The sequence below is a fragment of the Alosa sapidissima genome, chromosome 3 (genome assembly GCF_018492685.1).
Source record: "Alosa sapidissima isolate fAloSap1 chromosome 3, fAloSap1.pri, whole genome shotgun sequence".
Classification (NCBI taxonomy): Eukaryota; Metazoa; Chordata; class Actinopteri; order Clupeiformes; family Clupeidae; genus Alosa; species Alosa sapidissima.
In genome coordinates this window covers 23,666,622-23,679,572 of record NC_055959.1, presented here as the reverse complement: position 1 = coordinate 23,679,572, position 12,951 = coordinate 23,666,622, and the positions used below count along the sequence as shown (strand labels likewise).

General features: G+C 45.8%; 1 protein-coding gene across 1 annotated transcript in view; it reads left to right on the top strand.

Annotated features, from left to right (window-relative positions):
- The window catches only part of grid2ipa (glutamate receptor, ionotropic, delta 2 (Grid2) interacting protein, a), a 29,691-nt gene that overhangs the window by 5,122 nt on the left and 11,618 nt on the right, over nt 1-12,951 (top strand). Inside the window, exons 5-7 of the mRNA XM_042085514.1 lie at nt 10,013-10,291; nt 11,754-11,857; nt 12,595-12,664. Of these exons, the coding sequence (XP_041941448.1) occupies nt 10,013-10,291; nt 11,754-11,857; nt 12,595-12,664 (453 nt within the window). The remainder of the gene's footprint in view (nt 1-10,012; nt 10,292-11,753; nt 11,858-12,594; nt 12,665-12,951) is intronic.

Below are 12,951 nucleotides of genomic sequence, written 5' to 3'. Positions count from 1 at the left end.
TGTAGTCAAGGCCTATTGAGATATCATTAATTACCAAGTGCTAAATGGAGGTTGATTTGCGTTTTTTTTTTTTTATAGTAGCCAATGGCCACTTTACTTTAGCTGACTAAGCAAAGTGTACAGGAAACCGGGAGAATAGATTTTTCAGCCCTGGCCGATAAAATAACTATTGTTCTAAACGTGCCAGCTTGGCAGTCAATGATTCTCATCACCCCTGCTGGGTGCGACATCTTGGTTATGTGTAATATTAATATTAATATTGCTGAAGTAACAATAGGCTGTAGGCAAAGAAGAGAGACCCGGCATTCTAATTGGGAGAAAAAAACAATCAATCACTTGCAGCAATGGGGGGAAAAAGTGTTTTTTCATTGTGCAAATGTGGATAGAACATCCCTAAAGAAAGGAGACTAGCTGTCTTTGATCAGTTTGAATACCTAGCCTGTCACAGATAAGTCCGCTGCACGCTGGAGTGGGAGGCTGCCTGGTTTGAAGTCGCCCTCCTTAGATATCATGTTGGCGCACTCCACGCAGTGCTCAGATCCAAACGAGGGTGTGTGCTGGGCCCCAGGGAATAGCCAGATGCTTTATTCTCCGCGCTGATTGGAAAAGTACAAAAAAACGAACACTTCTGCTCACACATCTACCCCCACCACCCCCCTCTTCTGCTGTTCCCCTCTCATCTGCCCAATATTCTTTTCCTCTTCCTCTTTCCCCCCACTCTTCCTTCCCCCTCCCTCTCTCACAGGCATATGTGCAATATTAGTACATATCATAGAGTTGTTTAGTCGGAAGCCCCCACCTCCCTTTTCCCTTTCTCTGTTGCTGTGCTTGGTTGTGCAGATTGGTGCTGTTATGTCCAAATCTGTTATTTATGTGATACATTCTGTGCAGTGAATCTGCTCTCTCTCTCTCTCTCTCTCTCTCTCTCTTTCTCTCTCTCTCTCTCTCTCTATATATATATATTTCCCTCTTTATCTGTCTTCCCCTCTCTCTCTTTCTCTCCTTCTCTTCCTTGCACATCCAAATGCAGTATTCTACATACACTATAAAAATGCTATGAATTTCCACAAGGTGTAAAGGATTATGAGGGACACCAGCAATGAGCTGTCTGAGGTGAGTTGCTCTGTGCGTCTCTTTCTCCTCACACTTCTTTCCCCTCTGTTCTTCCTGGCTATGTGAGAGAGGCTGACTCTGTACACTGATAGCTGTATGTTCTGTGCACTTGGTTGACTTTTGATTGTGTTGCCCATCCCTTTGCCTAGACTAATTGATGTATACATTCTGGAAAGCATATGTGCTTAATGGCATTTAGTTAATGCTTCTTAATGCAAATGCAAGTTAATGCTTCTTCAGGATTTTATCTTCAGTGAACAGAGACCAGGAATCTTCATAATTTAATTTCAAAATGGTAGAGATTGTCCAAAGCTTTGATTTCATATGTTGTCAGGGTACTGAGAATAGGGTAATATCTTGAGATGATAAATTCAGTGGTACAGGTGTAAAGGCACCTCTTACATGCAGTTTACTGCCACTCTAGCTATTGCTAGTTGTCTCATATCCTCTTATCACCCTAAAGAGGTGGTGAAGTAGTCATAGTGTCTGCTATTTCCTAATAATGTTGGCTCTTTGACAACATTTGAGCTATTCTGGGCAACCCATTTCACTCTGTTTTGATGGTTTAATGCTAATGATGTTTTTTGTCACATGTTGATTTAGAGCTTTTAGCCTCCTGAAAGAATCTCTCAGAGGGGTACATGTTGGGATGTTGCAGTGTGAAGTGTTCCTTTGTGGTTTACATGTTAGAAGCTTTAGTGCTGTTTTGTGTTTTGTTAAAGTGCCACTCTTGCAGAGCTGACAAAGTGCTCTGAGCACATTGTGTACTGTTACTTTAGTGCCATACCAGCTAGTGATGCTGGGTTCCATTTTGACACTTCACTGCAAATGCCGTGCTCCTCTTCCTACCGAAATGGAAACTCAGCCGCCTCACGTGCGGGTGCTGGTGGCACACTTAACCACTCAACGTGATGTTCCAGCTCTGAGGCTGAACTCCACTTGGACATCAGGGGAGAGTTTTGCATGAGAAGCATGAGAGACGAGTCTAGAGGCCAGTGCACAATGACCTATTTGTGTACTGGACATGTTTCCCTGCTGTCTGCCTGGCTCCCCATCAGTCGTTGCCCAAATATGCCCATCTTACCGAGGTGTTGCGTTTGAGTTATGCTTTATGTGAGGTGGACGCAAACAAGGTAGAAGGTTTAGCTTAGTGTAGGAAGAGCATAGTGGTGCAGCTGTCTATCAGGTTTTAGAGTACAGGAAGTTGTTCCATTTTACCCCCTTTTTATCATGTAGAACATGCTTGTCCATGAAAAGTTAAAAGCTTTAGTTGTTGCGTTATTATCTAAAAGCTTTAGTTGTTACAATATTTTCTGCAAAGATTTAGATATTGGTGGAATGGTCTGTTTAACAGGGCACAATGACAGCTCAGGCAGGCATTCACCTCGTACAATCAGAAGATGTGTTTTTTGTCAGAACTAATTCTGGAGCACTGATTGCTCTCCCGGGGGGGGGGGGGGGTCTCTGTAGGATTGTCTGCCATCCACCTATTAAAGAGCTCCCCCTATAGGACTGGGTCTCAGTGTAGAGTTGTCGAGGCAGTGGAGACAGGAGGATTGGGGGATAGAGATTGGGGGGGGGGGGGTCCAAAGTGTCTCTGTAGGATCGTCTGCCATCCACCTATTAAAGAGCTCCCCCTATAGGACTGGGTCTCAGTGTAGAGTTGTCGAGGCAGTGGAGACAGGAGGATTGGGGGATAGAGACTTCTGCACAATGGTGCTGACAATGGAAGTGCTTTGCTTCCAGTCACGTGTGCCAGATCAGATGATTAGGCTGCGGGTCACAGGGATTCAGCCTGATAGCGCCGTAACTGCACGCCCCACGCCAACACAGTGCTAATGGAGTGATGTTAATGACAGCCTACAGTAAAGCTGTCAAATTATGTGTAGACAAAACAGGAGCAGACTCTCATTATATCTATACAAAGCCATCAGCATTGCCCAGCATTTGGTGAGACTGTAATGATTGATATGCATAACATCAAATACTAAAGAGCTCATTTGCTCTCCTGCCTCGATCGCCTGATTTTTCTAAATTGTATTCCTGAAGCAGTATTTGTGGCACCCATTTCATTGCTTTGTGGTTTTATTCTGTGGAGACTCCTTGGCATATTATTTGGTGTTGCTATATCAAACTGATGTGTCCATTGCATCAAAGCACTCTCTCCTTACGTTACAACCCAACCCTTTGACCTTGCCCACGGTGCTTTACAAAAAATTCAGCCTCGGAGGAGCCATTTCAAGCCAGTGTTAAGAGCTCAGACGTTGAGGCTCTATAGTTGTGCCTATGTTGAGGGTAGCATGCATGCTCCCACAGCTCTCCGAGTCCTCCTCTGGGCAGCCCATCAGCGTCGCTCATCAGTGCTGGCAATTAGTGTCCTCTTCAGTCCACTTGAAACCTGACCAGCCGCTGCATTCACTGTCCTCAGGAAAAAATGAGAAAAAAATCTGCTGAATTTCCCCCAGCGGACGCACTCTATTTTTACGCAGCCTACTTCCTTTAGCACTGCGTCTCTCAGGTTTGTGACGCACTTCTAAAAAAGTTCTTTGACAAATTAAAATGCATTGGGGAAAGTCGGGGGGGATTAAAGGTGGTGGTTTGGTTGGTGGCGGTTGGGGAGGTATGCTGTACAATTTCAGACGACTGAATTATGTGCGTTTTTTTATTTTCTTTATCTCACAAGACTATCAATGCATCTGGATTCAGTACTCCAAGACTCCAGCATTTGGCCAATCTGTGAAGAGATCATTGGATTGGATGCTGAAGGAAGTTTGTGATGATTAAAAATCTGTGTGAGGAGGACTGTATTGAGTGTACTCATGCCTGGGGACTGGTGGTCCGTGTAGATTCGTTGGGGCCGGGGTCCTGAGATGCTCTGTGAGATGCATGTGGGATGGCTGCGGTTGCTGGTGGTAACGTGAGAGGATGCTGCGGCGGTCCCTCCGTCCCGTCTCTTCTGCTGGGCTGTCTCAGGCTGCCTGTCTGTCAGCTGCCAGTCAGCCTCCCTCCTGCACATGTGGAGGCTGTGAGAGGAGCCTCCGATAGAGCCTCTGCTGGTCCCACGCGGCCGAGCTCTTTGACATCCAGAGAGGGACTCCCTCCCTTGCCTTCTTCCTCTCTTTTTTTTATCTCTCTCTCTCACTCCTTCCCTTCCCTTTCTTATTCCTCCTCTTCATTTCCCCGTCTGCCTCTGGCTTTTCCTCTCCTCCTCCCACAAACTCACTCCTTCGTCTCGCTTCCTTTCCCTTTCCCTCTTATTCATCTCTCTCTCCTTTCTTCTTCACACACTTTCTTTCTTTCTGCCTTTTTCCCTCTTTCTCCCTCTGCCTTCCTCCACCGAGACAACAGCAGGCAGGCACCTCCCTCCTGGTCGGACTCAGGGAGGCATCCTCGTCTACCAGGAGACCCGAGAGCAGAGCTGAACTTAGCCCTGCTGCGCTCGCGCGGCCGACTTTCCCACAGAACCCGGAGTCACCATGGTCCCGCTCGCTCTCCACCACGCTGACGGCAGCGCACTGACTAAGCGTGAACCATTTTTTTTCCCTCTCTTTTTTTCCTTTTCTCTTCCTCTTCACCTCCTCTTGTTTTTCTCCTGGAGGGATGCTGTTGAGGGTGCCAGATTCCTGAAGAGCTGGTAGTTTCCCCAGCCAGAGGCTAATCTCACACTTCTCTCTGGACGTTTGGGAATCCTTTACATCTGTCCGCTCCTCTACTGCTTTCTTTACTGCTTTCTGCTGAATTATCAATTATTCAAGCGTACATGGGGACTCGGGGTTTGGGAGATAGCTGCGACGGAGTATCCAGCGCCTAGTTGAAAGACCCAGAGCCTCCGGACAGACAAGCGGAGTCATGGGGAGGGACAGGAGATTCTCCAAACACTTTCGGTAAGGTGGACCACAGAGACTTCTTTGTTTTCTTCTCCTCTCTCTCACTCCTGCATGAGCTTCAGGGGGGTCTCTTATCACATGCGGGTGGGGTGGTGGGGGAGTGCTTACAGCCCCCCACTGCCAGGTGTATAAGAGCAGAAAAGTCCCCGGTGAGTTCTCAAGCCAGAGCTGTTGCATTGATGTTGGATTAAATATAGCTTCTATTAAATGTACTACAGCTTTGTCCAATTTGGGGCAGTTTATTTTACAGACTAAATATGTTGATTCTGTTTTCTCGAACATGACTGATACTAAAACCAGGTGTTTATGTTACTGATTGTTCCTGAATTTTTGAGATGCTTCTCTGTCTCTGTTTAGCGGGAATACATCTTATTTGTGTTGAGGTGTGAAAAGAGGCTGTTTCTATTTTGATCTTAGTATGATTTTCAAGTCTTTCCTTGCATGTAATATTTCCGTCTAAGTGGTGTTATGTTGTTTGAGTGGAGAGAGACTGTGTGTTGTTTTTTTTTTAGAGAGAGAGAGAGCCTATTGTCTCCCACTGTGAAGGGACTGATGATGAGAGTCTGGGCATCCTGTTTTTGTTCGAGTACAGTCATCTTTCTTTACATAGCATCATGCGCTTCCTCCCTGTGTGAGCCCAGAGCGAGCTGTCACTCTCACTCTCCAGCACTTCTGAGATGCACACGCACACACACATACACCACAAATTCAAAAAACATACACACTGGTGCATCAGTGTAATTGGAAAGTATCCATCAGCATGCACATACAGTACACACATACACAAACATACACACGCATACTCACGCAGATACTGTTAACACACATATTCACATGCGCACAGCTACACACACACAAACACACACACACACACACACACACACACATGCACACACATGTACACACACTCTTACAGCAGCAGCAGCAGCAGCAGCAGCATCAGAGCAGTGGCTGGCGTGTGCTGCTGAAGTCTGGCTGAGAGAGCTGCAGGCTGTGCCTTCTGAAGCCCCTCTGCTCATCCTCTCCACTTCTCCCTAACTGGGTCTCACTTGTAATCCAGGCCTCTCCTTTTTAGAACACTCTCCCAGCTGCCTTCGTCATTCATTCTCATTCTCTTCTCCTCTCCTCTCCTCTCCTCCTCTCTTCTCTTCTTTTCTCCACTCTTCTCTGCTGCTTCACTCTTCTGCTGCTTATGCCCTTGTTCCATACACCCCCCCCCCCCCCTCCACAGGTAATTTTAGATTTCTTATGACCTCCTTCTAATTGAGGGCATCCCAGCCTAAATGAAAGTTAAATGTAAGAATCGTTTGCTATGTGTGTTGCCTCCTGTGTAAAGTAAGAGATATCACCAATGATGGGCAGCATTTGGAGCTCCCAGCACTCTAGTTCAGACGCCAGCTGGGGTGTGAGTTCCGCCGATGTGGCAAAGTTTCAGTTTTCACATACTCAGACATGTACCCATTTTTTGCGGGACTGGATTTGACTCTCAGTGGGGGTAACAGATCTCATTCTGGCGTGTTGATTGCTGACATAAATAAGAGAGTTAAATAAGCAAATGAGCTGATTGATCAGGGGCTGTTAATTACCATCTGCACGCTGGATGCCAGTGTGACTGCACTGGGCTATAAGATCAAGGCCCAGGTGCCCCCCCCACTCTCTTTCTGTCTCTCTCTCTCTCTCTCTCTCTCTCTCTCCCTCTCTCTCTCTCTGGCCTACATTAAAGGTGGTGATGTGGAGCTGAGCTGGTAATGTGGAGCAGGATTGGGCACACCGAGTGACCTTGAGGCGCGGTGAGCTCTGTCTCTGAGTGAGTAATGTGCGGTAAACTCCCAGAAGTAAGCGGTGGTGTCCGTTTTTACCACAGGCCAAGATGGGCTAATCGTGAGCTCTCCATACACCTGTCAGGATGGGAAGTAGTGGTGATGACAAGAACTACCAACTGATGGTGGTGGTGGTGGTGATGGATGATTTCTTGATTCATAAAGTGTATAGCTGTCTGCTAATTAGTAATTAATAATACAATTAATTAATTGATAACAGAGATGTGAGTCAAATTATGTCTAGTGAGATCTAGTAGCTAGTAGCTAGTAACGGATGATGATTTGTAATGGCTAATGAGGAGACTGATTTAGAATGATTTGTGGTGATTCATCATTTGTGATTCTTATGATTGCGGATGATTGGTGATGATTTGGAGTAATGGAGTAACGTATTTACATGCATTTCAACAAAGGTATAAATTATTTCTTTCTCTCTTTATTGTCTCATCCTACTGTTTGTCTTGGTAAACAAATAAAGATCTCGGAACAATGATTCATAAACAAGATTGCCCACAGTATGAATTTAGTTCACGGTTACCATGGAGACAGGGGTGGAAGTAACTCATTTATAAAAAGTGGGCTATTTGTGAAATTCTTGCTATTTGTGGCTGAACCCAGACCTCTCTCTCTCTTTACATGTAGAAATGTGTGAGTGTATGTGAGGGTGGCTCGGGGGAGAGCTGTTTGTGTGTCACAGACGGAAATGTCTGGATCTCTCTGTTGTGGTTCTCTGAAGCTTTGCAAGATATATTTATGTATTTGTCTACTAGTTTTATTTGATCCAGTAGTCTGTGCAGCAAATGAGAACAGTGTGTTTATCTTGAGCACTCAACATACAGATAAACACACTTAACTGTATTCAACACTGTTTTAATGCAATCTTTTGCAGGCTATCAGTCAGGGTCTGCATAGAAGCCCTGGCGCTTCTCAGAGGTAATATGGGAACTGTAATGATATACAAGATTTCACTGCTCACTGTGACCCAGTCAGAGTGGGATCGTAGAGATCATTTCTGAGCTGCCTTCTGTCTGCAGTCGGCATGGTGCCTCTTCCTCCCACTTGTCTCTCCATCTCTTGGGCTCCTCTCCGGGGGGGCGGCTCCCTGACTGGACCCCTGTGGGAGTACCATTCTCCTGTGCCAAGGTGTTCAACGTCATGTGATCCCAACCAGAACCAAAGTGGGTCCTCCCAGCTCCTCTCAATTCTGACCATCTCTATTGTCACATCATTTATTTAACAGCCTCCGGCCGAGAATCCATGGGAGATGCCATAAGTCATTGGTTCTCAAAGTGGGGTCCGCAGCACATTGTCAGGGGGTCCTGACAAAGTTTGCTACAAAATATGAAATTGTCCTACAGTATATGGCGAAAAATGCTACAGTATCAGTATTTGCCCAATTGATCTGCTGATACGTTACATCAATATGTCAAAACACTTTACTATTAATTAACCGCCAACAAAATTAAAGTTATGTGAAGCATGCACTATGTGTTCAACACAATAGGCCTATATTTGACAAAGAAACAACAATCCATTAAAAAAATCCTACATAGGCCTACTGTCAAAGTTCGCTAACATGACTATTGTGGTATTAGCACTCTATGTTTTTAAACATAAGCATCTAACAGAAAAAAAGGCTATACAGCTACATGATTAATTTAAGTTTTATGTGTTGCGATTATGAGGGGTCCTTGGAGAATTTTCCACTCCATGAGGGGTCCCCGGTCCACAAAAGTTTGAGAACCCCTGCCATAAGTAACTGAGTCAGTTCCACTCCATGCTAGTCACTTGGCTGCAGATCCCTGGAGACTGACATGAGTGGTGAGTCAGAAGGCTCTGAGTGGGCAGGCACTGGGCGCAAGTGTGAGGAAGAAGTAATGAAATCGTTGTAGCCCTCACTTCATCTCAAGGTGCCATGCTCTCTGGCTGTTTCCCTTCTTTTTTTTTTATTTCTCCCTCTCCCGCCTCAGGTTCTCTCTCTCTTTCCCACCCTCTCTCTATCTCTTTCCATCTCCCTCTAAAGCTCTCACACAGTGCTGACAAGCTCTCTCAAGCTCTCTGTTCTCAAGGCTCTGTTCTACCATGTCATTTCTGGTACTGCAGTACCTGTCTGCAGCGCAAGCCGTTAGAGTTGACCTGACAGAGAGATGTCTGTTGATATGCAGCTGATCCCAGCTGGAAACCTCTTCTCTCTCTCTCTCTGTCTCTCACTCTGCCTGGTAGTCTTGAGGTGCCTGAGGCATTTAATTCCCTGTGATGCCACATGTAGGTGCTCTATGCCTGAAGGCGTGGCAGTGCTCTTCTCTCTCATCGCTGCACCAGATGCGACTGTATTTTTGTTTCTGAGTCAGTAACCACACATACCTACTCACTGAAAAAAGTGCTGAAGTTGGAAGTATATCCCTTGAATGAGCATTATGATTTCTCATAGAGGCAAGGGGAGCTGAGGAGAAAGAAAGAGAGTGAGGTGGAAAAAGGAGAAGAAAATGAAACTGACTGAAAACAAATGCCTCAAGGGCATGTCCATGCTGGTAGCTCTAACAAGTCAAGACTGCTCCATATATCTCAGTGTGTATCGAACTATGCTCACTGTCCATCTCTTCTTTGCCTCTATGATGGCTCCTCCTGTACTTCCTCTCCTCTCTTCCTCTTTCAAAAGGGATGCAGTGAAAATAGACACAGTCAGAAAAATCTCACCTGTGATTTACATCTGGAACGACGACAGTCTAGTTAATGACTGGATGCTGTTTCTCTCTCCCTGTCTCTGTCTTATCACACCCCTATATTGTCATTGTAATATCACACATTTACCGACTTTTTCCCACCTCTCTCTCTACTCCTCCTCTATCTTTTTCTCCCCCTCTCTCTCTTTCTCTCTCTCTCTTGAACACACCCCTTTGTTTTCCCCCTAAGGATAACCCCCCTATCTTTTTCTCTCTCTCTTTCTCTCTCTCTCTCTCTCTCTCTCTCTCTCTCTCTCTCTCTCTCTCTCTCTCTCTCTGCTCAGCCATATTTCTACCTGAACATCACCTCGGCCCCTCCAGCTGTTGAAAGGCTGCTCACATCAGGCTCTTCTCACTCTCCGACTTTCACTCCTCTCTTGATCCCTTTTGCCCTTCTTTCTCTCTATCCCCCTCTTCTCTCTTTCTCACTGTTTCTTGTTCTCTGTCTCTTCTGCGCCATGTTCCTCAGGATCTTTATCCCCAAGAAGCACCGGCAGCGCTTCGACGAGGTGGTCTCCCAGAGCCTGATCAGCCGGCTGCGCGGCCGCAGCTTCAGCGAGCATCGGCACAACCGCCTGCGCCGCAGCCGCAGCGAGGACCACCCCGAGCGCCTGCTGGTTTCCACGCGCGCCAGCTCCGTGCCGCGCACCGCTCACGAGGAGGGCCTGCCCCCGGCCTCGCGCGGCCTCCGCAAGACCACCTCGCTCATCGCCGGACATGCCAGCGCTGCTGCCAACGCCAACCGCAGGTCAGAATGCACAGCAGCCCACAGGGCTGTCTCTGGCACACCACTGCTTATTATAGTCATGGCGGCACTCAGAACATACCATCACCCAACCTCTTAGGAGCACATACTACGGTGTCATCCTACTTTACACACACTTTGCCAAGTCTAGAAATCACACTGACATTGACCCTGTGACCATGAAACCCGTTTCTCTCACATACTGGACACAACCATAACATGCATATGTTATATACATCCTACTGTTGCTTTTTCACATTCTCTGCAGGTTAGGACTCATAGCAGGTCCATTAAAGTAGCTCACATCTCTAAATGGGACGTAGTATTGACAACATATGCTGATTTGCTCTACTGTAATATTGTACAGTTATGCAATATAAATATCTCATTTTGGTAATCAGCATCCCACAATGGTTTACCAGCTTTCTGTTATGGATGAAATATGCATTTGACTATCAGACTTGACAATTCAGTATGTTCATTTTAAGAACTGTGTTATATTAAACAGTGAATACCTTTCATCTTCCTGGCCTTCGTGTTTTTGTGCCTGCTATACTTGTGTTGGCAGCCTGATGTATGCTGCTCATTAATTTGCGCTTGGCGAGTGAGAGAGTTTTTTCACTGTTATTTTATCACTTGCAATTACTGTATTTTCCTAGTAGTTTTGTAGTCTTTTCCCTTCATAAGCTATTCCATTAAATGAGCTTTCGCATCTCTGCTTTCCCTCCCCTCAAAGAGCTTGTGGAACAAATACATGGGAATAGGTGTGTGTGTGTGTGTGTGTGTGTGTGTGTGTGTGTGTGTTTGAGTGGGCGAGGAAGTCCGGGAGTGTGATTTAATGTCGGGCATAATTGCACAGTGAAGTGCTACAGAGCCTGATTCTTAAAAGTGAGACTTTTGTGAGGGAGGCACACTTCAGCTCAATCATGTATAATTACACCAGCAAGGGCCTTTTCTTCTGCCATCAAACTGATCTGGGTTCAGTTCCAATATCTGCAACCTCAGACAGGAGCATTATGTGACACATGGGATGCAGTGGTGTTTTGTGTAAAGCACTTAATTAACATATGAGCAGACTGTTGTGGATTATATCTGTAGGCAGTTATGGTAAATAGATTGAGGGTGAAGGCTGACATTGTGTGGTCCTAATGTCTAGGTGTAAGTGGTCAGCTACTTCTGGTGGATGAACAAAAGTATTGCTAGATTGTGCTGAACATTCAACTTATGATACAATGAATGTGTTGCCTTCTATGGTGGGTTAGAGGAAGGATGATACTGAGCTGCTTGAGGTATTACTCTTCTCTTACAAGAGATCACTTAACAGCCCTCTTCAGTGGATGTGCTCAGTATTCTTCAGAGCTCAAGGGACCCAGCCAACTCTATCTGGTTCTTATAAACACTCCTTAAAACTCTTTTTTTAACTTCCGTCCCCTTTTCCCTTGTATTTTGTGTTTTGCTCCCTCAGGACTGTGCGAGTGTACAAAGGCAACCAGAGCTTCGGCTTCACCTTACGAGGCCACGCTCCGGTCTGGATCGACTCTGTCATCCCAGGTCAGGATGAGGAAGGGGGTGGGCATAACCCTCAATTACATAATTAATTTGACTGCGTATGTTAACTCGCTCTGCCCTGATATACTGAAAGGTCTTATCCATTTATATCCAGTTGGGCCATAGATTTGACTGCGTATGTTAACTCGCTCTGCCCTGATATACTGAAAGGTCTTATCCATTTATATCCAGTTGGGCCATAGATTTCACATTTCAAGCACATAGCAGTGGAGTGTTTCCTGTGTAACACATTGCAAAGAAGGCTGTGAAGGAGACTGCAGGGTTTGAGGGACAGCTTGAAGGCTGCTTCTCACAGTCAGAGATCACAGGTGGTGGCAGAGCTCAGGGTGAAAACTGTGCCAAAGCTTGGATTTCTCAGACTTCCAAAATGAGAAAGAGAGAGAGCGGGGGGGAGAGGTGAAGAGCACCATGTGGGAAAGTGTCAACGAAGCAGATTGATAAGCCAAACTCTTCGATCCGGCCTTATCTGGCTGTTATATGATCTTCTGTCTGTTGCCACAGGGCTTATATGAATTCTCAGATTTATTTTCCTTCCCCTTTCACATCTCTAGAGATCATGTGATCTCATTTTTAGTATCAAATCTTTCACAGGCACACTATGTCCTGTGTTAACATAAAGCCCTTGCCTTCTGTCCTCATTATGTTTTAGTGTCCCTAAAGATGTGTCCTCACAAGATACCATTCTCCAGTATCTGTGTATCTCCTGTTAAAGTGACTTTTTGTCTGTCTCCTCACAGGTAGCCCGGCCGAGCAGGCAGGCCTGAAGCCTGGAGACCGCATCTTGTTCCTTAATGGACTGGACATGAGGTGGGTACCTGCAGACTGTCCCATTCCCCTTTAAAACCCTGTATGCTCTTACTGGGATTGCTTGTCATATTGAAGAAGGGAGTTTTTATTTTAGGGCTTTTAAGAAGGACATTTCTGCCACTGACTGACTGACTGACACTGGGGTGTAGAACTGCTCACTTATTTTTGTCTTTTCCTGAAAGGGACCAAACGTTTATAAAGAATAGTGCCCATTAAAGCACAGAGGTCATTGTGAGTAAAACACCTTGCCTGACCGTATTGACGCGCTATTTGAAACTACTGGCCTC